This window comes from Eptesicus fuscus, chromosome 17 (assembly GCF_027574615.1).
Source record: "Eptesicus fuscus isolate TK198812 chromosome 17, DD_ASM_mEF_20220401, whole genome shotgun sequence".
In the NCBI taxonomy this organism is placed as follows: domain Eukaryota; kingdom Metazoa; phylum Chordata; class Mammalia; order Chiroptera; family Vespertilionidae; genus Eptesicus; species Eptesicus fuscus.
In genome coordinates this window covers 16,895,688-16,918,162 of record NC_072489.1, presented here as the reverse complement: position 1 = coordinate 16,918,162, position 22,475 = coordinate 16,895,688, and the positions used below count along the sequence as shown (strand labels likewise).

The following is a 22,475-nucleotide window of genomic DNA, read 5'->3' as shown; positions in this document are numbered from 1 at the left end:
ATAAAGACCTGTCAGTGCTTACGGTACCACTGACTGTGCGAACAGACAGGGCTCTTTGCCTGTGGCTTATTATGTAAGGGGCCCTCATGTAAACACCTTCCCATCTCTGTCTACTAAGATCTATTTCTTGTCCCACAGGAAGTGAGACAATAATCAACTCTAAGTCTGCTTACAGAATGAACTTAAAATTTCTCTCCAAGTTTGCTCAGGAATGCCCTACATCCTAATGTCCCTGCCTGTAATTGGTCAAAGATAGAGTAAATGGGCTGTTGTCTCACCTGCTTGTGTGCTCCTGCACACACATACACACACATACATGCGTGCGCGTGTGTGTGTGCACACACACACACACACCATACAACATGTGCATGGGTAATTTTTTGATAGCAGAAACAATGTTATTTACCATTGTATCTGCAATTCTAGCATGAAGCTTGCCACATGAGGGGCTTGCAGTAAGTATCTGTCCAATGAATTAAACATATCTTTAAGTACATTGTTACTTTCACAACCTAGATTGTGATCCAATAACTTGAGGCTAAATCTATTTCCTTAACAGTGTACAGTATTAATTTATTTTTATTTTTGCTAATCTTCACCCAATGATACTTTTTCCATTGATTTTTATTTGTTGTTGTTGTTAATCCTCACACAAGGATATTTTTCCATTGATTTTTAGAGATAGTGGAAGGGAGGGGGAGAGACACAGAGAGAGAAACATTGATGTGAGAGAGACACATGGATTGGTTGCCTCCCATTTGCACCCCAATTGGGCCAGCGATCGAGCCTGCAACCGAGGTATGTGCCCTTGATTGGAATTGAACCCAGGACCCTTCAGTCTGCAGGCCAACACTCTAATCACTGAGCCAACTCCGCTAGGGCAGATATTAATATATTACATGGTTAATACATGCCATTGCTTTGAACTTATGCATGGGGGAGAAAAGATGATTTTTACCTCATGTCCTAAAAAAACTATGAGGATTAGCCCTGGCCGGTTTGCCTCAGTTGGTTGGAGCATCATCCTGTGCACCAAAGGGTCTTGGGTTTGAGTCCTGATCAGGGCACATGCCCAAGTTGGGCTTGGTACCCGGTGGGGGGCCTGCAAGAGGCAGCCAATTTATGATTTTTCTCATCACTGATGTTTCTCTCTCTCTCTCTCTCTCTCTCTCTCTCTCTCTCTCTCTCTCTCTTCCTCTCCCTGAAAATCAATAAAAACATATTTTAAAAAACTGCAAGGATTGTAGTTATCTATACTTTTGTTGCATTTATTAACCATGCATTATGATTGTTTAACACAGCTAATAATTGGTTAAATATTTTAACAGCTTTATTGACCTATCTATATATATAAAAGCCTAAGCAACCGAACAACCGAACAACCAGATGACCACAACCAGTTGACTGGTTGCTATGATGTGCACTGACCACCAGGAGGCAGACACTCAATGCAGGAGCTGCTTTCTAGTGGTCAGTGTGCTCCCACAGCCAACCTCCCACGGCCGGCCAACCTCCTGCACTGGCTGGCCCCCCCAATTGGCCCCAATTTGGGGGACAGCCGGCCAACCTCCTGAGGTCCCTCCCCCAGGCAGGACAGCCCTCCCCACATCAGCCCCGATAGCTGGCCAGGCCAAGGGACCCCACCCATGCACGAATTTATGCACCAGGCCTCTAGTAATTCAAATAATGTACCACTTACTTAAAGTATGTAATTCAATATCCTTAAGTAGGTTCACAGAATTGTGTAATTATTAAAATCAATTTTACATTTTCATCGCTTAAAAAAAGAAAAACAACCTCCCTTCCCAATAGTAGTTACTCCCCATTCTTCCCAGCGCTTCCCTAACCCCCACCCCTAGGCAACCTCTAAATCTACTTTCTGTGTTTACAGATTTGCCAATTTTGAACATTTTATACAAATGCAATATGTGATCTTTTGTGAATGGATTTTTTTCACTTAGTGTGATGTTTCATGCTTCATCCAGTACTTCATTCCCGTATATTGCCAAATAAAGTACTATTATATGGATATATCACGCTCTGCTCATCCATTCATAAGTTCATGGACACTGGAATTGTTTCTATTTTTTGGCTATTTTGAATGATGCTGCCACGAAACTTTGGGTACAAGTTTTTTATGTGGACATATGTTTTCAATTCTCTTGGAAATATACCCAGGAGTGAAAATGCTGGGTCATTTGCTAACTCTATATTTAACGTTTTGAGGAACTGCCAAACTGTTTTCCAAAGCAGCTACACCATTTAGAATCCCACAAGCAGTGTATAAGGATTCCCTTTTCTCCACATCCTCACCACTCCTTGTCATTATCTGCCTTTTTGATGTGTCCATCCTAGTGAGTATGAAATGGTTATCTCGTGATTGTGATGTGCATTTCCCTGGTGGCCAATGAGCCATCTTTTGGTACTTATTGGCCATTTTTCTACCTCCTTTGGATAAATGTCTATGCAGATCCTTTGCTCACTTTAAAATCCAGTTATTTATCTTTTTATTATGAGTTATGTGTTCTTTATATATTATAAATACAAGTCCCTGGTCAGCTGTATGATTGGCAATAATGTTTCCAAGTCTGTGGATTGTCTTTTCAAATTCTTGATGTAGCACAAAAGTTTTCTAATTATGATGAAGTCCAATTTTTTCTTTTGTTACTTGTGCAAAAAAAGTAACTGGGCTTTTGGCAGGAATGCATTGAATCTGTAGATCAATTTGGGGAATATTACTTTCTTAATAAAATTAAGTCTTTCAATCTGTGAACATGTGATTATTTCCATCATTCCAATATTTTCCCATGTGTATGTCAGCTTCCCTGCCCCATACATCCAGTCAGATATAACCCAGGTCTATAGCACATTATGGTAGTCAAAGGTATAGTTTCTGTTTTCTCATCAGTCAAGTGCAAATAATAATACATATATCATAGGATGTAAGGATTAATGATAAATATGCAGGACACTTTGCCTAGGACTCAGTAAATGCTCAGTTAATTTTAGCTATTAGTCTTAGTCTGTTTGGGCTGCTATAATAAAATACCACAGACTGGGTGGCTTATAAACAATGGAAATGTATTCCTCACAACTCTGGAGGCTGGAAGTCCAAGATCAGGGAGCCAGCATGGTCTGTTCTGGTGAAGGCCCTCTCCCAGGCTGCAGACTGCAGGCCTCCCCCGGTATCCTCACGTTGTCTCAGGCCTCTTATTAAGGACATTGACCTCATTCAACAGGGTTCTGCCCACGTGACCTAAGTACCTCCCAAAGACTTCACCTCCTAATAGTATCACCTTGGGCTCTGGGATTTCAACATATGAATTTGGGGGGATGTAAACATTCAGACCATAACACTAATTTTATTATATGGCACTTCATGTTTAGTTGCTCAAAAACAGTTATTTTGATTTAAAAAAAAATTTTTTTAGAGCCTAAGTTTCCCTAAATATGCATCCCCATCTCTTTGGAATTCTTTGACTTCATGTTTTGTTTCCCTCAAATTTTCTCTGCCTTCCTTAAGGATTGTCAAAAGCATGGTTCTCCCAGAGATGCACTCTGATAAAAAGAATGGGTTCTACTGGAAAGGTCCAAAAGAAATGGCTGGTCAACTAATCAGAACTATTACTCTCCCCATGTAACTAACATAGGTACATCTTAACAGTGACACTCAGAATTTAATCATTCTTTTCTCTTACAGTCTAATGTCCACACTGAGAGGGTTTCTTTTAAAATGTAAGTTAAATCATTCCACTTTTCCATTCAAACTCTTTTGTAAAATCCCATCCCTCTCAGAATTAAAAAACAAAACAAAAACAAAAAGCATTGGCACTCCAAAAATATCCATGGCTCTGTAAGAATTATAAGACCTGTAAGACCTTACGTGATCTGGTGTTTGGCTACTCTTTGACCTCATCTCTGCTAACCATACTTTGTTATATACAGCCTTTCCTCCTCCCCAGGGTCTTTGCATTTGCTGGGTTCTTTTTTTTGTTTGTTTTTGTTTTTTTTTGGGTTTTTTCCTGCCTACAAATCTCTTCCCATAGATATCTGTTAGGGTTGCCGAAGGAGGAATGCATGAGGCCAAAAGGTGTACAGAATTATGAATTTATTAGGTCATCTGGAAAACCAGATGGGCTGAACCCCAAAATGGCACCAGGACCCAGCAACAGGGAGTTAGAGATTTTAAAGGACTCCAGGCAGGTTTTTTTCTGGGCGGAGAATTCTCTGGGCCAATCCAGAGGGGAAAGACTGTGGTCTTAGCAAGTGGAATGTGGTCTAAGGGAAAGGGAATGTTGGTTGTGACGTGGTCTAAAGATCAGTTCCCAGGGGAGGGGATATTGATTCAATTATTTGATCAGACCTAACAATATCCACTTCGTTATTTTGTTTTGTTTTTTAGTTCCTTCATGGTCTTTGCTTAAATATCACCTTATCAATGAGGCTGACCACCATATATAAAATAGCAAAATCCTTCCTCATATCTTGCTTTATTTTTCTTCCTAGCACTTATAACCATGTAACACATTGTATATTTACCTTTTTGGTTATTTATTTTCTTCTCTAGAATAATTATACAAGCGCAGAAACTTTCCTGCTTTGTTTTCTGTGATATCATGTGCCTATAACAATTCCGGGCATATTTGGTGCTCATTAAATATATGTTGATTGGATGGCCTTAAAACTGTCTTCTCATATCAGTAAGTAACTTTAGTAGTGAGAAGAGAACAGCACTAAAGTGGTTTTGCTTTCAGTCAGATGGAATCCTCTTGCCCTGGTTGATCAAGGATTGCATTCTATCATTAGTGCAAATACATTTAGACACAGTCACGTCTGTTGAAATTGGCAGAATTTCATAAAATGTTAGAGCTAGTTCTAAAGTGGGCAGACAGAGAATTAGAGATACAGAGAAGTTGAAAGGTATCTTATTTCCTGCCCCAAACTCCTCGCCACCCCCCACAAAATATGCTTTCTGTGCATGATTAGTTTAATAATTTTAACCTTTTGTTATTTAAAAAAATGGATCTTATGCTGACCTGCCTTCTCCAAAGACACAGAAGTTCTGGTAATGGACTTAGAAGATCTTAGAAGATCATGCTTTTGACAACCATGGTTGCAGCTGGAGGGCATAGCAGCATGCCTATAGATTGAACTACATTTCCCAGAATGCATCTCTAGGAGGATTCTGGGAAGTGTGGCCGAGGCAGCAACGGTCTCTCTGGGCAAGGGAAGCCCAACTTCCCAGGAACACTTGGAATTTCCTGGTTTCTGCTGATTTTTGAGGCCTAGGACGGCACCCCCCAACACAACTCAGAGTGAGTACAGCAGGACAAACCTGTTCCGGTTCTAAGTGCAGGAGACACAATCAGAACTTGGAAAAAAAAACCTCTGTTACAGCATTTTGCAGTTCCAGCTTAGTCCCGTTTCCTTCTTACAGAAACCAGGAATGACCACAGCTTTGCATCATAACTTGTAGATCTTATTAACTACACGTAATAATTTTTTTGGAGAGTCACCTAAGAATGGAAGTTGCTAACTTCTCTGATTGTGCCTGAGTTATATTTGAATTAAGGGAGGGAAAATTAGTTTTCAGAACGTAAATTAGTATTCAGAAAATAAAGCTGGTGTGTGAGACTTTGAAATCTGTATCCGAGGGGCTCCTTGGTTTAGCCTCTCTCCCAGCCCATTCCGGCCGGTCGGCTGTGATGAAAAGACAGACTCTGAAAAGGGTTCTCTCAAACACCAGGGAACCTGCCTCCTGGCAGATTAACCAGGGAGATTCACAGTGGGCCTTTTGTCATGCTGTAGTGCTTTATAAATAAATCTTTCTAATGTTAAGATGAACAGGATGAGAAATGTGTGAATCATTCATTACAGAGGGATTTGCCGCATCATTTAATGGTTTCCAGTAAAAACAATATTTCCTTTTCTCTCCTTCAGTATTTGTACTAAAAAACCCACATAAATAATATGGGGGGAAGAAGGGGACATATGTAAAACTTTCAACAATAAAGATTAAAAAAAAAAAAAAAAAGAGCCTTAGAGCCAGATAGCCCCTGGGTTTGACTGCTGCTCCCTAGATTGCGATCTCAGATTGGTCAACTTCTCCAAGCTTTATCTTCCTGTAAAATGGGATAAATGCATGCATGCATTCATTATTCATTGATGTATAGTGTATTTTACACTGTGCTAGCTGCTGTAGGGAAGGGAAGACACAATCCTAGCCTTTAAGCATTTCACAGTCTAACAGAGCTGAGAATTAGTATGCAAAAGCTGACATAGTTGTAATACACCTGAGATCCATACTCTCTCCTTCCCCTGAGAGAGGTAAGACCAAAACCAAGCTGGCAGGTAAGGTGAGAGCCCCACGTCACCAATTCAATCAGTGGGAGAGCCAGGAATGAAAGGGCCGGCGTCTCCCCAGTGCTCGCCTCGCGGTTCCTTCCTTGCTTTGGAGACATGCATTTGTGCTGTAAAAACAGAAGGCAGTCCTACTGGTGAGCTTGTCCTGTCAAGTAATGGTGCCGCCAAAAGTACAAGGAGTGGCAAGAGTAGGTTTACAGTTGTTTGTATGGGAAATAACAATAATAATAACACAAGAACAAACTGTTTCACAGACTCACAACTGTAAACCTACTTTTGCTTCACCCTGTATTTTGTGAATAGTGAACTTTTATCCTCAGTGTGCTCTCAGGCATTAAAATATGATGATAGTTGTCAATTCAAACAATAACAATTATTCTGTTTGTAATGTGGCATTTGAGCAGATGGATGTAAGATGTACAAGGAGAAATAAAGTTAAAAAATACGTAAGGGCCCATTTAGAAAAGGAATTAGACTTAATCTTTATCTACTAGGCTTATGACTGTACCGATGAAGGTACAATTCTCTGTTAAAAGAAGTCTGTTTTTCCTCTTGATTACTGACATTTTCTTCAAAGCTACATTAAGAACTTTACCATGTTTTCTACAAGCTCTGCAACCACCATCCCTTGCGTCAGCAGGTCACCCCATGGGTCAGCAGGTCATGATACTTCACAAGGGGCAGTATTTCATAGCAGGAAGTAGGCAAAACATCAGGCAGTCAAGTGCAGTGGGCCACACAGATTAGCTGGTAGTCATAACTACAACCAAAAAGCTCTTACAGTTTTCAGGATTCAAGGAATTTATCAAAGGAATTCCTTTTGGCTCTGGGGGGAATGTGATGAGGTACTTACTAGAAACAGTGGCTTGGAAATAGCCTCATTGTGCCGTTAGTCCCAGGAATTATTATTTATTATACTTGGATTGTAAAGGAGTATGTACACTGGCTAAATTTTTTGAAGTACAGGAATGTATAGAGTAAAAATTACAGGTACCCTTTTCAATTTCTATCTTCATTCCACTCTACCAAATTAGTCACTGATAACCATTTGGTATGTGTACTTCTAGTCACTTTTAAAATATAAATAAAGGTCGGCTGGCGTGGCTCAGTGGTTGAGTGTCGACCTATGAACCAGGAGGTCATGGTTTGATTCCCGGTCAGGGCACATGCCTGAGTTGCGGGCTCCATCCCCAGTGGGAGGTGTGCAGGAGGCAGCCAATCAATGATTCTTTCTCATCATTGATGTTTCTCTCTCCCCCTCTCCCTTCCTCTCTGAAATCGATAAAAATATATTTAAAAGTATAAATAAATATGTATCTAGTTTATGTATTTTGGTATGTATATGTATATGCCTTTTCTTTATAAATTAATTAGATGAGGCTAAAACAACCAAAAAGTACTTGCTTTTCTTAATATATTCTGAATATATTCCCCTCTTACTACATATGTAGTCTTCCACTGTTATTTTAACAGCTGTGTATTATTCCTTTCTGTCATAATTTTCAGTTAACATTCCTATACATAGCCTTTCCTTCTTAGGATAAATTCCTAGAAGTGGAATTTCTAGGTGAAAGGAATGTTTATTACATTCTCAGAGCTGTATATGAGGCAGAAATATTGACTTTAAATACATTTCTTCCAATAATAACACAAGTCTGATGACTTTAATACTTTCTTAGGGCACGTTGTAACCCACATATCACATATTGCCTTCTGTGAAGTTCTTTTCTCTCTTCTGCTAGAGTCCCTTGAGGGCAGGATTTTATCCTGTACATTTTTTGTATTTCTTAACGGCCTTTGCATAAAGTCAGTACTCAATAAATACTTTGTTGAATGTCATTTGCCAAATATAATTTACCCTTGTCCAGGACAAAGTTAGCCAAAACTGCCCAAGGATTAGTCATCAGCATTTCGTAATTATGCAGCCAAGAAGTAGGCCTAAACTTCAGATGTTCTTCAGCACTTTCCTGTCAAAGTTTGTTTCCCTTGGGCAAAGTTAAAAGTGTGGCTGGTTATTTAACTGTACTGATTTTTTCATTTCAGTGGAGCTTCTTGCCTCTTTTATTGCTAATATGAAATGTACTTCTCATGGGAAATAAAATGCTTACTGATATACAATTTAAAAGGAATCACCTTCTATAGAATTTATTCTTTTCCCCTCATTGTATATTCTTAACATAGAGCATTTTTTTCTCTCACAATGAGATGCAAAAAAGTAGAAAATATCTTAGATCCATGTATTGCTGCCATACACACACACACACATACACACACATATGTATGTATACACACACACACACACACACACACACACACACACACACATATATTTCAGAGAGGAAGAAAGAGGGAGATAGAAACGTCAATGATGAAAGAGAAATCATTGATCGGCTGCCTCCTGCACGCCCCCTACTGGGGATCGAGCCTGAAATCTGGGCATGCGCCCTTGACTGGAATCAAACCCGGTACCCTTCAGTCTGCAGGCTGCCGCTTGCTCTATCTACTGAGCAAAACCAGCTAGGGCTTTTGCTGGTTTTTGAAATGTTTCCCTAATGGCCATGATTTTTATATTTTTATTATCTATAGGATTCCTCCTGTTTCATATTCTGAAAAATGTGGCTCCATTACTCTGGCGACCCTCGCATGCTTCCTTGGTCTATCAGAGTCATGCTAGCTGCTGTAACAAACTTTGAAATGTCAGGGGCTTAATATGGTAGAAGTTAATTTCTCACTCACAAATTGTCCAAGGCTGGCGGGGGGGGGGGGGGGGTTGGGAGGGGGTTGGTTGACAGGTGACTTTTCCCATGTAATGATTCAAAGATCTAATAGTGTGTCATTCTAGAATCTTCCAAGCAAAAGGGGAAAAAGAGAATGGACTAGGCATCCCCACTTCTTAACTGCTTCAGCCACTCACATTCCACTGGTTTTGGCTCTGCTTATATGCAAGGGAGGAGAGAAATGTAGGCCTTGGCTCCCCAGCTTCCTCCCAGCAACAATGCCCCAATCTGGAAGGACAGCACCCATTTCTCGTGGATAGATAGTTAGCTGATTCTCATAACAACAGAGTAGGTAGGCAGGACAGGTTTTAATTTTGTAAATTAGGAAAAAGGTATTGAAAAGTTAAAATCCCATAGCTAGTTAGTGGTAGGAATGCAATTTAGAAACCAGATCATCTGACTCCTATTCAGTTTCTCTTTCCTTAATATTTAAAAAGTAATATTATTCTGGCTTAAAGTATAACCCTTTTGGTGATTCATTATTTTAAATTGCATACTATGATCTTTTTTTTTTTTTTTTTAACTCCTCTTTCCTCTAAGGACCTGACAATGTCTCTGTATTGTGGAATTGCTTGCAGGAGAAAATCTTTTTGGTGCTATAGGCTGCTGTCAACCTATGTCACTAAGACCCGGTGAGTTAACCAACCTGAACTCTGATTACTCAATCTTTGGCCCATTAAATTATAAAATTCTCAAAATCCTATATTGAGGATTATGGTTATATGATTAAGATGTACATATAAGGATGTTCACTGAAAATTATTTATACTTGGAAAAATTCTAAATAAGTTAAATTTCTAATAATATCTAAAATACCTGACTTACTTAAATGTAAGTTCTAGTAAGATAGGAACTCAGTCTTTTCCACTATGGTAACCCTAGTGCACAAAACAGAACCTGGCACATAGTCTGCACTGAAGCCTTGTTGAGTGGCTGAACGAACAGGGAGGAATTAATTAAATTATGGTACACCCATATGATGGAATTAAAAACTTTACTGAATAATAGTTCATGACGTTTCCTGAAAATAAGGTAAATAACTCCAATCCTGGTACCCACCGCCACCAAAGAACTAAACTTTAGTGGAAGGTAGACTAGAAAAAAGAAATCTACACCAGTACAGGAAAATGACAAATGACTTCTTTGTCTCAGCCTGGGCAAATTTGATATCTATGAATTTGAAATCACTAGCCTGCTCTCATAGAGTTTTGGGGTTTAAATTTGCACCATTGATAAGGTGTGGTCCAAAGACCCCTTCCGAAGAAATGAATGTAAGTAGTAGTCCTAGACTGATACCTCGGGGGCACCTGCCAGGAGCAAATGCAACGCTTCCCAGGAGGGAACACTCACAACCACTGCTTCCCACGCGGGAAGCTCTCCCAGCATGAGTGCCCTTCCAAAACGAAAGGCACACAAGCAGAGCATCTTACATGAGCAAGGCTGAGGACGCAACAAAATTGCAGTACTTGTTTTAGTATTGTTGGGCATTTAGTTTATTTGCAGTTCTCAAGAAATGATAGAACTATTGAATAGTCTAAAAAATGAGTATGTTGATATGATTAAATATATTAAAAAGTAATAAAAATCATGAGAAAAGAATAAAATTCTATTAGTAAGGAATACAGTGTAAAAATGATAATATGTTTAAGAAAAAAGGCTACAAATTAGTAGGTCTGACTCTAAATAGACCTAACTACGTATAGATACACAATATTAATAAATAGTTTGGAGAATTCCAAGCGGCGAACAGTATTATATCTGAGTGGTGGGATTCTTAACTATTTCCTTTTTTGAAAAAATTGATGATTGTATTTCCTGATTTTTATAAAATGACTATTTTTTACTTTTATAATAAGAAAAAAAAAACCAGTTTAACTTTTATCTTAGTGTTATGGTTTCCATGCTATTATAACCAAATGGGGAAAATAAATTTTAAAAAAGTGTTTCTCATTAAGAAAACTGTAAGAAACTTTTGGACCTCAGTTCCAGTTCCAGGGAGGCCCCAGGTTTAAGGCCTTAACCTCGGTGTTTTTCTTTTTAGGGTCATTAGGGCAAAGCACACGTTGTACCACTTGTTCTGTTCTTTTGTGAAGGCAGCTGTGTTTGTTCTATTGTTTCTGTTTGGAAACTTCTGAGTGGCACATGTCTCTCCTTTGACATACATTGAGTCTTTGCCCTGGGAGGCTGTAGCCACTCACATTAAGTTTAAAAATATCACAAGTATTAAAATCTCAGGTTTCCTCTGCTTCTGTCTATAAAGAGATCATTGTAAGCCCTTTCATCACTCAGTCAAAAACAGTTTCTAAAGATGTTGCTGGGGTGTGTCTATCATTTTGCTTTGTGGTTTTTCATGTTGAGTCAACTCTGCTTACTAGGGTTATACAAGCTCACAAGATCCTACAGAAAATATCTGTAAACCTGGTTTCCTGAGTAAGTGACAAATATGCATATACCCAAGAGTCTGTTTTAGGCTTTCAACAGGCAAGAATGGATATCCCTAAGGCCCCGAAAGAGAATCCATATTCAGTCCCCGCCCCTCCCCAGCACCCCCACATCATAGGGTCATTGATCTGATTCTCAAGGCTCTTATTAAAAGGATAGACTAAGGCCACCCTTAATGAAGGTACTGGAAAAGCCTAGAATTTGCCACTGTATGATTTCCTTTATAATAGAAGCTAATTATAGAATACTAGTGGCCCAGTGCAAATTCGTGCACATTGAAAGGAAATGAATTAGAAGAAATATTTTAATATCGCTATTCGCCCTTTCTCTATAATAGAAGTGTCAACCAAATTCATGATCGTCAATGACAGATGGAAACACACCCATGCGATCAGCAGGAGAGCTTTATATGTATCGTGCATGCGCGAGTCTACTTAGCCTTTTATAGATACAGAACAAACTTGCTTAATTAGACCTGCTTTCTGATTTAGCTAAACTTTTTCCAGCCCAGTGAAGCACCCCAACTTCTCTTTCAGGTAATTGTCAGCAACACAGCATAACTATCAACACAAAGCAGATTATTATTATAGATCAGGCAGGGAGAACAAAGGGTAAAATATTTAACTGCAGCAGTATTTGACTATATTCTGCGCAGTGAAGTCATTTTCAAGGTCCACCATTTCTTACTTCTTTTCAGTCAGGTCAAGTTTCTAAGCTTTCTAAATTTCTGTTTTCTGGCTAATGAAAAGAAAATAGGATTTCACCAAATCTCCTATCTACCTACTCCAGGACTTCTGTGAGGATCAGAGATGAGGCACGGGAAAACGCTTCACAGACATTTGGTTACTGTGTAAAGTGTTTGCACCTGGCTATAAAGCAAGCCGTGTTCCTGAGCCGAAGCAACTGCAAGGAGGCTAGTTGTCGTTAGGGAGAGGAAGCTGGGCATTGCTTGGTGACATCATTACCCGGATGGAAGGAAGGACACTTAGCATATTGGCCTTTTATATCTATATCTATATCTATATCTATATATCTATATCTATATCTATAGATATATCTATAGATATATAGATATAGATATAGATATAGATAGATAGATATATTCTCTTTTCCCCATTTTTATTTTGGCTACTGAAAATATTACTTACTAAATAAGATCAGTAATGGCTTCACTTGCTGCCTTCAGTAAAAATAAGGAGCAAATGGTGTCCACCTGGGAACTAGATGTTTGAAACAAGGATGTACTGTGCATTGAAGATAAAATTTGCACTTTATCTCCCCTAGATCAAAGGCGAGTTACTGAAGGTATAGTGTTTTTACTCTTTGTCTGCAGTAATGAAGTCTGCTTGCATCTCTAGGTATTCTGTGGTTGATATTTTATCACTGTACTTGTTTTCCTCTCAATCCACTGCATGTGAATTCTTGCTTCACAGTGTAATATTGGCAATGTGCCTTGAGGTTCAGTTTAGTAAATATTACCCTTGAAGTTCAATTCAATAGATATTTATGGAATTGAGCCATAATTACTGGAGATACAGAAGTAAGGCAGACCTTGCCCTTAAGGAGGTCATACTCTTTTGGGGGAGACAGACAAATGAACAGACAGTACAACGTAAGTGCAACCACAGAAGTATTGGCAAGGTATACAATAGGACAAAGGAGGGGCTGATGGCCTGCAGCCACCTCGAATCCTTTAAAGAGCAGTTTTGTGTGCAAATAAATAAGAGGAAATAACCGTGGTAGGAGAGGGCTGTAGGAACAGATGAATGCTGTCTTGTAACTAAATGTGGTTTTGTAATGCTTTATTTCCCAAAATACAGGTATTTATTTGAACTGAAGGAAGACGATGATGCATGTAGAAAAGCTCAGCAGACGGGAGCATTTTACCTCTTTCATAACCTGGCTCCTTTGCTTCAGCAATCAGAACATCAGTACCTGCCCCCCCAGCATCGCCTATCAGGTAAGCCCAGAGTGAATCAGTAGACCATCCTGTGGCCTCTAAGAATTCAGTCCATATTGAATCCCTGAGAAGGATCTGCCAAGTTTAGAGTCCAGGTTGTTTCAGAGTCCTCTGCCAATTAAATACTTAGTGTATACACCTGTGTTGCCCAGGAAACTGTTATTTAGTGATGGTATGAACCACGACTGCCTTAAACCAGGGGTAGGCTAAAGTGATGTCCAAATTGGAACCCCTTACATTTTGTAAATAAATTTTCATTGGACCACAGCCACACTCATCTATTTATACTAGGTTGTCTGTGGCTGCTTTCGCATTATAATGGCAGAGCACAGCTGACAGAGCTTAAAAGCCTAAAAGATTTTGCCAACCCTGCCTTGGACTGGTGATTTCCAGCCTCCATGGAGTTGCACAGTGTCTTACTGGCCAGGATTTGCATTGTGACTGCATTTCTCCTAGAAGGGTAAAAATTAATAGTGAATTAATGTAACTAGAGATATCTAAACTATTGGGATTTGGCTTTCAAGATACTAACTTTCCGTTTTCTATGATGTCACTATGCACTGACTAACTTCTAAATACATTGCCAGTGAATTGCCTTCATGGGTCGGATGTTGGAGACCGGATAGGTAGTTTCCAGCACTGCAGAATATGAGGATGCCTCGGAAGGCACATTTAGAGATGTAGCAATGTTCTGCTGTATTATGAATATGAGTCGTACATGCACAGAATAGGTTTTCTCCTTATGCAGCACTTACGTTATACATACGGGGATCTCAGATGACTATTCTACTCTGGCCCACAAGAACAGCATAACCTGTTTTTGAGATTATAGAACTGATTTGGTCTCTACCATTTTAAATGTGACACATACTTTCCTTTGCCATAAGTTAACTATCACGAATCTCTTGAACTAGAGGATTTGCTCTTTCATGATACAATCATAGAGTAATACAGGGCTACGCAGAAAGAACTCCTTTTATAGTCTAAATTCCTCAGACTGCTGATGAGAAAACGGAGGTTTAGAGAGGTTAAGTGATTAGACCAAGTTTACGTAGCTAATGAGCTGCGGGGCAGCGACTGGAAGCCAGGTGTACCTACTTGAAGCTGAAGTGCCTGCTCTCCAGTAAGTTTAAGATGGCTCTGCTGGTTTAATTAAGGCTCTTGTTTTTTTCCTTCTCCTTTTGTTTCTTAGAGTTGGAAAAGCTCCTGGATAAATTTGGCCAGGATACACGAAGAATAGAAGATTCTGTGCTGATTGGATGCTCCGAACAACATGAAGCATGGTTTGCTCTGGATCTAGGTCTAAATAGCTCCTCTCCCGTAAACGGTACACATTTTCCTAATGGGTATTTCCCTGTGGTTCTCAGACTTTGTGATTTTACATGATAGTAAAATAAAATTAAAAAATTGGGAATACAGAAATATTATCAACTTTGTATTTTAAGCTAGAACATAAAAAGACATTACCAGCCGGCGTGGCTCAGTGGTTGAGCGTCGACCTATGAACCAGGAGGTCATGGGTCAATTCCCGGTCAGGGCACATGCTTGGGTTGCTGGTTCGATCCCCAGTGTGGGGCATGCAGGAGGCAGCCGATCAATGATTCTCTCTCATTGATGTTTCTATCTCTCCCTTGCCCTTCCTCTCTGGGGGAAAAAAAAAAAAAGACACTACCATCTACTATCATCATTTAAAAGAAAATAAAGGAATTTTAATACTTTCTAAGGTAGATGGTGGGTACAAAGATGTTCATTGTATTATTCTCTGTACCTTTATACATTTAATGTCATAAATATTTCATAAGAAATGATTTTAAATTTGACATCATTTTTGTATATCTTATCAATGCAAATGAATAAACATGTTACCTTGAAGTGGCTCTGGGTCTTCAGACCTGCATTTGGGAACCAGTTTGCTGTCGGCTCATGGCTCCTATCAGGCCTTCCTTCTCTCTTCAGGGTGTGGATGCCAATGTAATGATGCTGCGTGAGGGTCAGAGAGGAGTCTAGAGGTCCCATCTCATCCTTTTCCAGGGAGAGTGTATGGCTAGTCCAACTGTTCTTATGCCCTGAAGTCAATCTGGTGAAATAGCACTATGCTGTTTCCCAAATTTGCCTGAATATGAGAATCACCTGGTACTTGTTAAAATCTAAAGATTTCTGGCCTCACTCACCTGCTGTTCAGAATCTCCATGTGGGGGCTTGAGAGCCTGTATATAAAGTGTGTTCCCAAAAAAATGTATACACAATTTAACAGCTAATTTCTATCACATTTTGAAAATGAAATGTATTTTAATAAACACTGCCTTTATAATTATTCAAAGTGTGTATACATTTTGGGGACACACACTTTGAATAATTAAAAAGGCAGTGTTTATTAAAATATATCTCATTTTCAAAATGTGAACTATCAGCTGTTAAAGTGTGTAAACTGTTGTTGGGACACCCTATATATTGATTTTAGAGAGAAACATGGATTTGTTGTCCCATTTATTTACGCATTCATTGTTGATTCTTGTATGTGCCCTGACCAGGGATTGGACCCGAAACCTTGGCGTATCGGGGACGACACTCTAACCAAGTGAGCTACCCGGCCAGGGCTGAGAACCTGTATATTTTTTATTTTTCCTAGTTGAGTCTTATTAGGCTCAGAGTTTGGGAAACACTGTTCTAACGGGATATACTTGAGGAGGGCCCCGAGGCAGTTTGACAGTTGTTTCACTTCATTCTCTTTTCTAACTTCCTAGCCTCCTTACGGAAACCTGAAATGGAGACAGAGCTCAAGGCGTCTTTCATCGAGTTGCGGAAGGCTCTCTATCGGCTGAATGTGAAGGAGGCCTCCTTGCTGTCCACGGTCAGTTCTGATTCCTCAGTTCGTAGGAAACAGTAAAGCAGTGCAGAAGGGCAAATGCATGCTAACACAGGCGAGAGCTACACTCGATTTCTCCTTTTGCAGATTCTCGTTCTTCCTACAAACCGTGGAAGGACAGTGTGCTGTGGGAAAGTGCTTGTTCCTCTTTCTTTTGCCCTTGTTTTTGGCAGGACTGCGATCAGGAACATTTCCCCTGAGGACATGCAGATCTGTGGCATCTATCAACCTCCTAAACATGTTCAGTGGCCCACAGCATGTCACATGCGTTTTGTTTTTCCTATGAGAAATCATTTTTATTGCTTTGACTCATCCTCACAGCTTTACACTTCACTTGCTAAAGTGCTTTTGATTATCCATTTAATTTAGAGATGCCTCTAAACATTTTTTATTTGCAAAGACATTCAAACTTTATCGAGGAGGAATACATGTTGGAATGTTTCATATTGGAAATGTTTTATTTTTAAGCTGGGTCATAAGTACATGGGGTGTTTAATACTCTATATATTACGTATTCTTTAAATAATTCATAATATACTTGAACTACACTTTCTTTTATCCATGTTTCAGATGTGGAGGGATATGTCCAATAGCTTCCTTATTTAAAGGTCAGACAGGTAATAAGCCAGTTAAAATAGAGGAACTGAAAAGGCTCTGGCGTTTCCCTGAGCTCCCAGCACTGTCCTAGACGAGCCCCACGTTCTCTCACACGAAACCAAGCCCACCTCGCACTCCTAGGCGCAGGCTCTCCTCCGTTGGCATGATGCTCACCAGTTCTGCAGCCGAAGTGGGCAGCCCACCAAGAAGAATGTGGCTGGCAGCAAGCGTGTGTGCCCTTCCAATAAGATCATCTATTATCCGCAGGTAAGAACTGCTTTAGAGGGACAGTAATCCAAGAAGCTCTACACGGCTCTGTCCTGGGGTTGGGAGCCTGTATGGTACAAGGCTTTCCTTAGTGATTCATTCCTTCATCCTACTTACAGGCTCCATAGCCCGACTGTCTAAGTTGTCATCCCCTTTTCCTAGATGGCTCCTGTGGTGATCACTCTGGTGTCAGATGGGACTCGATGCCTGCTTGCCCGCCAGAGTTCCTTTCCCAAGGGAATGTATTCTGCCCTGGCGGGTTTCTGTGACATAGGTAAGGAGTTTAGAGACATGACAGCATATCGAAAGTAGTTATTTCTCTGTGTTGCTGTCATAGTGCTTGGAGCCTCAAGCACCTTCTTCCCTGTCATGTCAAGAAAACGGCCCCTGGCATGATAATTTTCCAATATTTTACAGGCAAACTTTCAAACATGAAGCATAGTTGAAAGAACTATACAGTGAAAATCCATACACTCACTACCTAGATTCTATAATTACTTTTTTTAAAAAATATATTTTACTAGAGGCCCATTGCAGGAAGATTCCTGCAATAGGACTTCCTGCTGTGGTCGCCGCCCCACCTTCTTCCCTCCCTTCTCCCCCGGCCCGCCTGCTTCCCTCCCTTCTCCCCCGGCCCGCCTGCTTCCCTCCCTTCTCCCCCACCCTGCTTGCTTGCTTCTGTGCAGCTTTGCTCCCTTCTGCAGCGCTTGGCTTCTTTCTATGCTGTCTTCAGTCTTCACTCTGGCCTGGATATGTAAATTAACCGCCATCTCGGTTGGGTTAATTTGCATACTCGCCCTGATTGGGCTGGTGGGCATGGCTTGTGGGCATAGCAAAGGTATGGTCAATTTGCATTTTTCTCTTTTATTGGATCGGATTGATTTTTTACAGAGAGAAAGGGAGAGGGATAGAGTGCTAGAAACATCGATGAGAGAGAAACATCAACCAGCTGCCTCCTGCACACCCCCTACCTGGGATGTGCCCGCAACCAAGGTACATGCCCTTGACTGGAATCGAACTGGGACCCTTCAGTCCGCAGGCCGACACTCCATCCACTGAGCCAAACTGGTCTCAGCAATATAATTTCTTATACTTACTTTATCACATATCTGTCCATCCATTCCTCTATCCATCAATCCTCCTTAGTTTTTGATGCACAGATTGGAGACGTTAGTACACTTCTCCCTAAATATTTCAGCATGCATAATATTAACTAGAATTAATATTTATTTACAGGTGTGTTTTCTCAGTCTATTGGGGTAAAATTCGCAAATGGTAATATGTCACATTAGAATTTTATTAAAACTGACGACAGCAGTAACCACTCCCACTGCCACTCTTATTTTGTATTATAACTCCCCTAGTAGGTTTAAGTATTGCAGTTCAACACCCAACTCTAGACTTGATTCCTACTGTTGTAGAGACTCGGAGATTTCAGGCTCTCCAAAGAGTATTTTCATTAAAGCTTTGGAGCCAGTTTTGCGCTCTTTCACAAATGGGCATCTGTATCACCCCTCCTGCTGCAGGGCTGTCCTGAATTAATCTGAGTGCTTGTAGGTGAAACTCTGGAAGAGGCTGTCCATCGAGAAGTTGCAGAAGAGGTGGGACTGGAGGTGGAAAGACTGCAGTACTCTGCATCCCAGCACTGGCCCTTTCCCAATAGCTCACTCATGATTGCTTGTCATGCAATTGTGAAACCAGGGCAGACAGAGGTAAGTGCTGCCTCCCTTATGCTCTGATATTTCCTTTGCCTCATCTAAGCTTGTCAGTAGGTACTTACTAAGCATCTGTCTAGTCCAACATTGTCTAGATTGTACAAAGGTGTGTAAGAAATGATTTATATCCTTAAGGAATTTTCAATCTCATAAAGAAAAGAATCACCACAAAAACTGGGAGTGCCAACATGGTCATCATTCTTCCTTGTACATATCTCAATCACAAGACAACTTACCTTTCATCATCAGGACTTAACAGAGCATTTCACATAGATTAGGCACATCATATATCAAATTTAATTATTGATTTCAAGATTGATCTTATTGCTCAAGTCAGTCAGGATGTTGAGCACTGATAATTTTTGATAATTATTATCAATTACATAATAATAATAATGATTGTAGGAACTTCTGGTCGAAAGGGACTTAGATATTGTCTTATCCAACCTCATCTTCTATAGCACCCCTTACAGATGGCATTGTGGTCCCTATCTACCAAAGTCTGTCTATTGTGTTTTGGTTTCTATGGAATGAATACTATCTAATCTGCCTCAGCTTCCTGTGGATTCAGTTTGTACTACTTTGCTCCTTGCAAAGAAGATACAATGATTTTGATTATCATTAATTAACCTTTACCTTTTAAAGAAGAAAAACATTTGTATGTTTATACAAGCAATAGAGGCACAAAGCAAAACAAGTATATTCATAATTTACCCCTCTATGCTAACCACTCTTAATATTTTAGTATTTGTACTTCTAAGCTTTTACTATTAAAAATATATTTAACTCTCATCTCTTACGTATGCCTCTTTTGCTTCTGGGCAATATCAAGAATTTATTTGTTCCCAGCCTATGGATCCCAGGTATTATCTTCTAAGACTGCTCAGTTCTAGAACTGTTTTCTCACCTTTGGCCATAGAATTCTAACTTTCGTAGCTCCCAATCTTACATTCTGTTTTTCCTTATGTCTTTCAGATCCAGGTGAACTTAAAAGAACTAGAAGCAGCTGCCTGGTTTAGTCATGATGAGGTGGTCACAGCCCTGAAGAGAAACCACCCATATGCTCAGCAACAGGATGGGACTTTCCCATTCTGGTTGCCCCCTAAGTTAGCCATTGCCCATCAACTGATTAGGGAGTGGGTGGAAAAACCGACCTGCCCCTCCCTGCCTGCTTAGCTCAGATCACCTAGGCCCCTCCTCAGTATCCCGGCGGGAGGGGGCACATCAAAGATCTGTTGAAAAGGGGAAGGTGACAAAGGCCATATCCAACCAAATTCATGTTAAGGCAGAGAAGGTGAGCCTACATACAGCAAGACATCTCTACCAGCAGAGTTAATGAAAGAAGTTCCTACTCCTAGGCAACAAAAAATGCCAGCGTGAGAAAACGAATGAGATGGCAATTGTCAAAGTCAGAGGGAAGTTGAAGCTTTATTTGAGATGTGGGCCCTTGTTTACCCGTTTTCTCCGAGGCCTTGGGAGTAAACATCTTTTGGCATGTGGCTTGTTAATGCTGGGTTTATATCGAACTGCCAAAATGTGCCTGGTGTAATTTTGGTTAAAACTTTTATCTGGCCCTAACCGGTTTGGCTCAGTGGATAGAGTGGCCTTCGGACTGAAGGGTCCCAGGCTCGATTCCGGTCAAGGGCATGTACCTTGGTTTCGGGCACATCCCCAGTAGGAGGTGTGCAGGAGGCAGCTGATCGATGTTTCTCTCTCATCGATGTTTCTAACTCTATCCCTCTCCCTTCCTCTCTGTAAAAAATCAATAAAATATATTTTAAAAAAAAAAACCACTTTTATCTGAGTAGTGAAAATATGTAGCAAATCTCAACCCACTTAATTACTTTTTATCCTCATAGAATTAAGACAAGGGGCAGGGAAAATTAAGCCTAGGGGCGGGAAAAAAATAGCACAACATAACATTTTTGAAATCATGTACAGGTAATTATTTTGTTCATGGTAGTTAAATAGAAGTCCTGTTTCTTTAAGTCACCTGAAGGGATGCGGAAGGTGGGAGCTAAGGTCTTCCGCAGGGTCCTCTGTAATAAATCAGGTGAATGAGGTTCTGTTGAGGTAACTTGCTCAGTTTGTAATGTAAGGCAGTGATTATCACTTTGCCATTCCTGTTTCCCTAAGTGTAAAATGGTTGCTGCTATTTGCATATCCAGTAAGTGTTGTAACTCAAACCAAGGGATTAGTGAGGATGAACCATTTCTTGAATTTTATGGGATAAACTAAATTTAGGAATTCTCATCGTTCATATATGCCATTTTATACCTTGTCATAGGGGAGAAGAATTTATCTGGAGGAAGTAAAATAAGTTTATATACCTCTGTTTAGATGTATTTTTCTGTCTTATGAAGAGAGGAAAGTGCAGGAAGTGAGAATTGGGAGGGGGCGGGAGAAAAGGAAACTGCATAGTGTGACCAGTGTTTAAGTCCAGGTTCCAAGTCTGTGGGACAACTGAAGCAATGTGCAGAAGAAACACTGTCGGAGGCCAGTTTGAAAAGAAGAATGGATGTCTGGGGAAAGCTGTATCCTCAGATGATTTCAAGCACTAACATGATTAAATACACGAGTGCCAAAAAACCGAAGATTATGCATACATCAAAGTTCCATAGGACTAAGAAAAAGCTTCTAGAACTAGAAAAGTTGAAGCACTGAATTTCCTATTGAAACCAAAAAGTCATTGCTGTCACATTGCAAACCATCATTGCTTTGGAAATCAAAGTACCTTCACCAGGAAACGCTGAGGGATAAGATGAGATGGGACTTGATTGTCCTGCTAGATTGGCAGCTTGCTCTGACCTGAGCTGAACCCAGCATGTAGAAGGGAAAAGCACTCTCGAAAGAGAGGTCCCGAGATTTCCCCATATCTTGCAGTCAGAAGAAAACAGTTCAGGGTCCATGTGTATTACCATCTCCCAATCTTTTCTATCTCTATGTGGGTGTGTTTGTGAGCACATGTGTACACATCCCTAGTCTGAAAATACAGGATAGAAAGGGGAGGGTGCGTGTTTCTCAAATTTACCATGGAGTAACTGTTTGCTTTTGGATTAATGTGTTGTTTTGGAAAAGAAAAGATGAGAGTGGCTAACAGGAGAAGCTGCACCATTGAACTTTGTTTCCCAGCAATGAGTGGGAAGAGAGCTTTGCTTTTCAGAACTCCAAGGATATCTGAAAGTTGAGGCAAAAGAGGACAAGGTTAGGATACTGCAATTGACATAAATAAAAGGACTTTGGTACAGGGCTTACCTGGCTGGAGAATATTTATGTGGCAATTAATGATGAAGGTGCTAAGGATAAAAAGAACCCACTGGGTCTATGAAGTAGAATAGTAAAAACAAGTTAAACATTAAAATCAGTTATTTGTCACCAGAGTGAGCCTGGCTCAAGGTCATTCCTGGTAACTAGAATAAAAAAGCAACTCATTCATTCCTCATTTTTGACTACCTTCCTTTCTCTACCCAACATTTAGTCCTCAATAA

The 22,475-nt window shown here is 40.1% G+C and overlaps 1 protein-coding gene across 2 annotated transcripts; it reads left to right on the top strand.

Moving 5' to 3' along the window:
• The first annotated feature begins 435 nt into the window (after positions 1-435).
• On the top strand, positions 436-20,746 carry NUDT13 (nudix hydrolase 13). 2 transcript variants are annotated; one of them, XM_054729215.1, is made up of 9 exons: positions 436-455; positions 9,681-9,772; positions 13,403-13,542; positions 14,735-14,869; positions 16,287-16,393; positions 17,147-17,272; positions 17,435-17,546; positions 18,830-18,984; positions 19,963-20,746. In XM_054729215.1, the coding sequence occupies exons 2-9, from the start codon at positions 9,690-9,692 to the stop codon at positions 20,161-20,163; spliced, it is 1,059 nt and encodes a 352-aa protein (XP_054585190.1). In that variant the 5' UTR covers positions 436-455; positions 9,681-9,689; the 3' UTR covers positions 20,164-20,746. The 2 variants fall into 2 exon arrangements, with proteins under 2 accessions (XP_054585190.1, XP_008143610.2); XM_008145388.3 differs by lacking the exon at positions 436-455 and adding an exon at positions 5,223-5,315.
• The last annotated feature ends 1,729 nt before the right edge of the window (positions 20,747-22,475 follow it).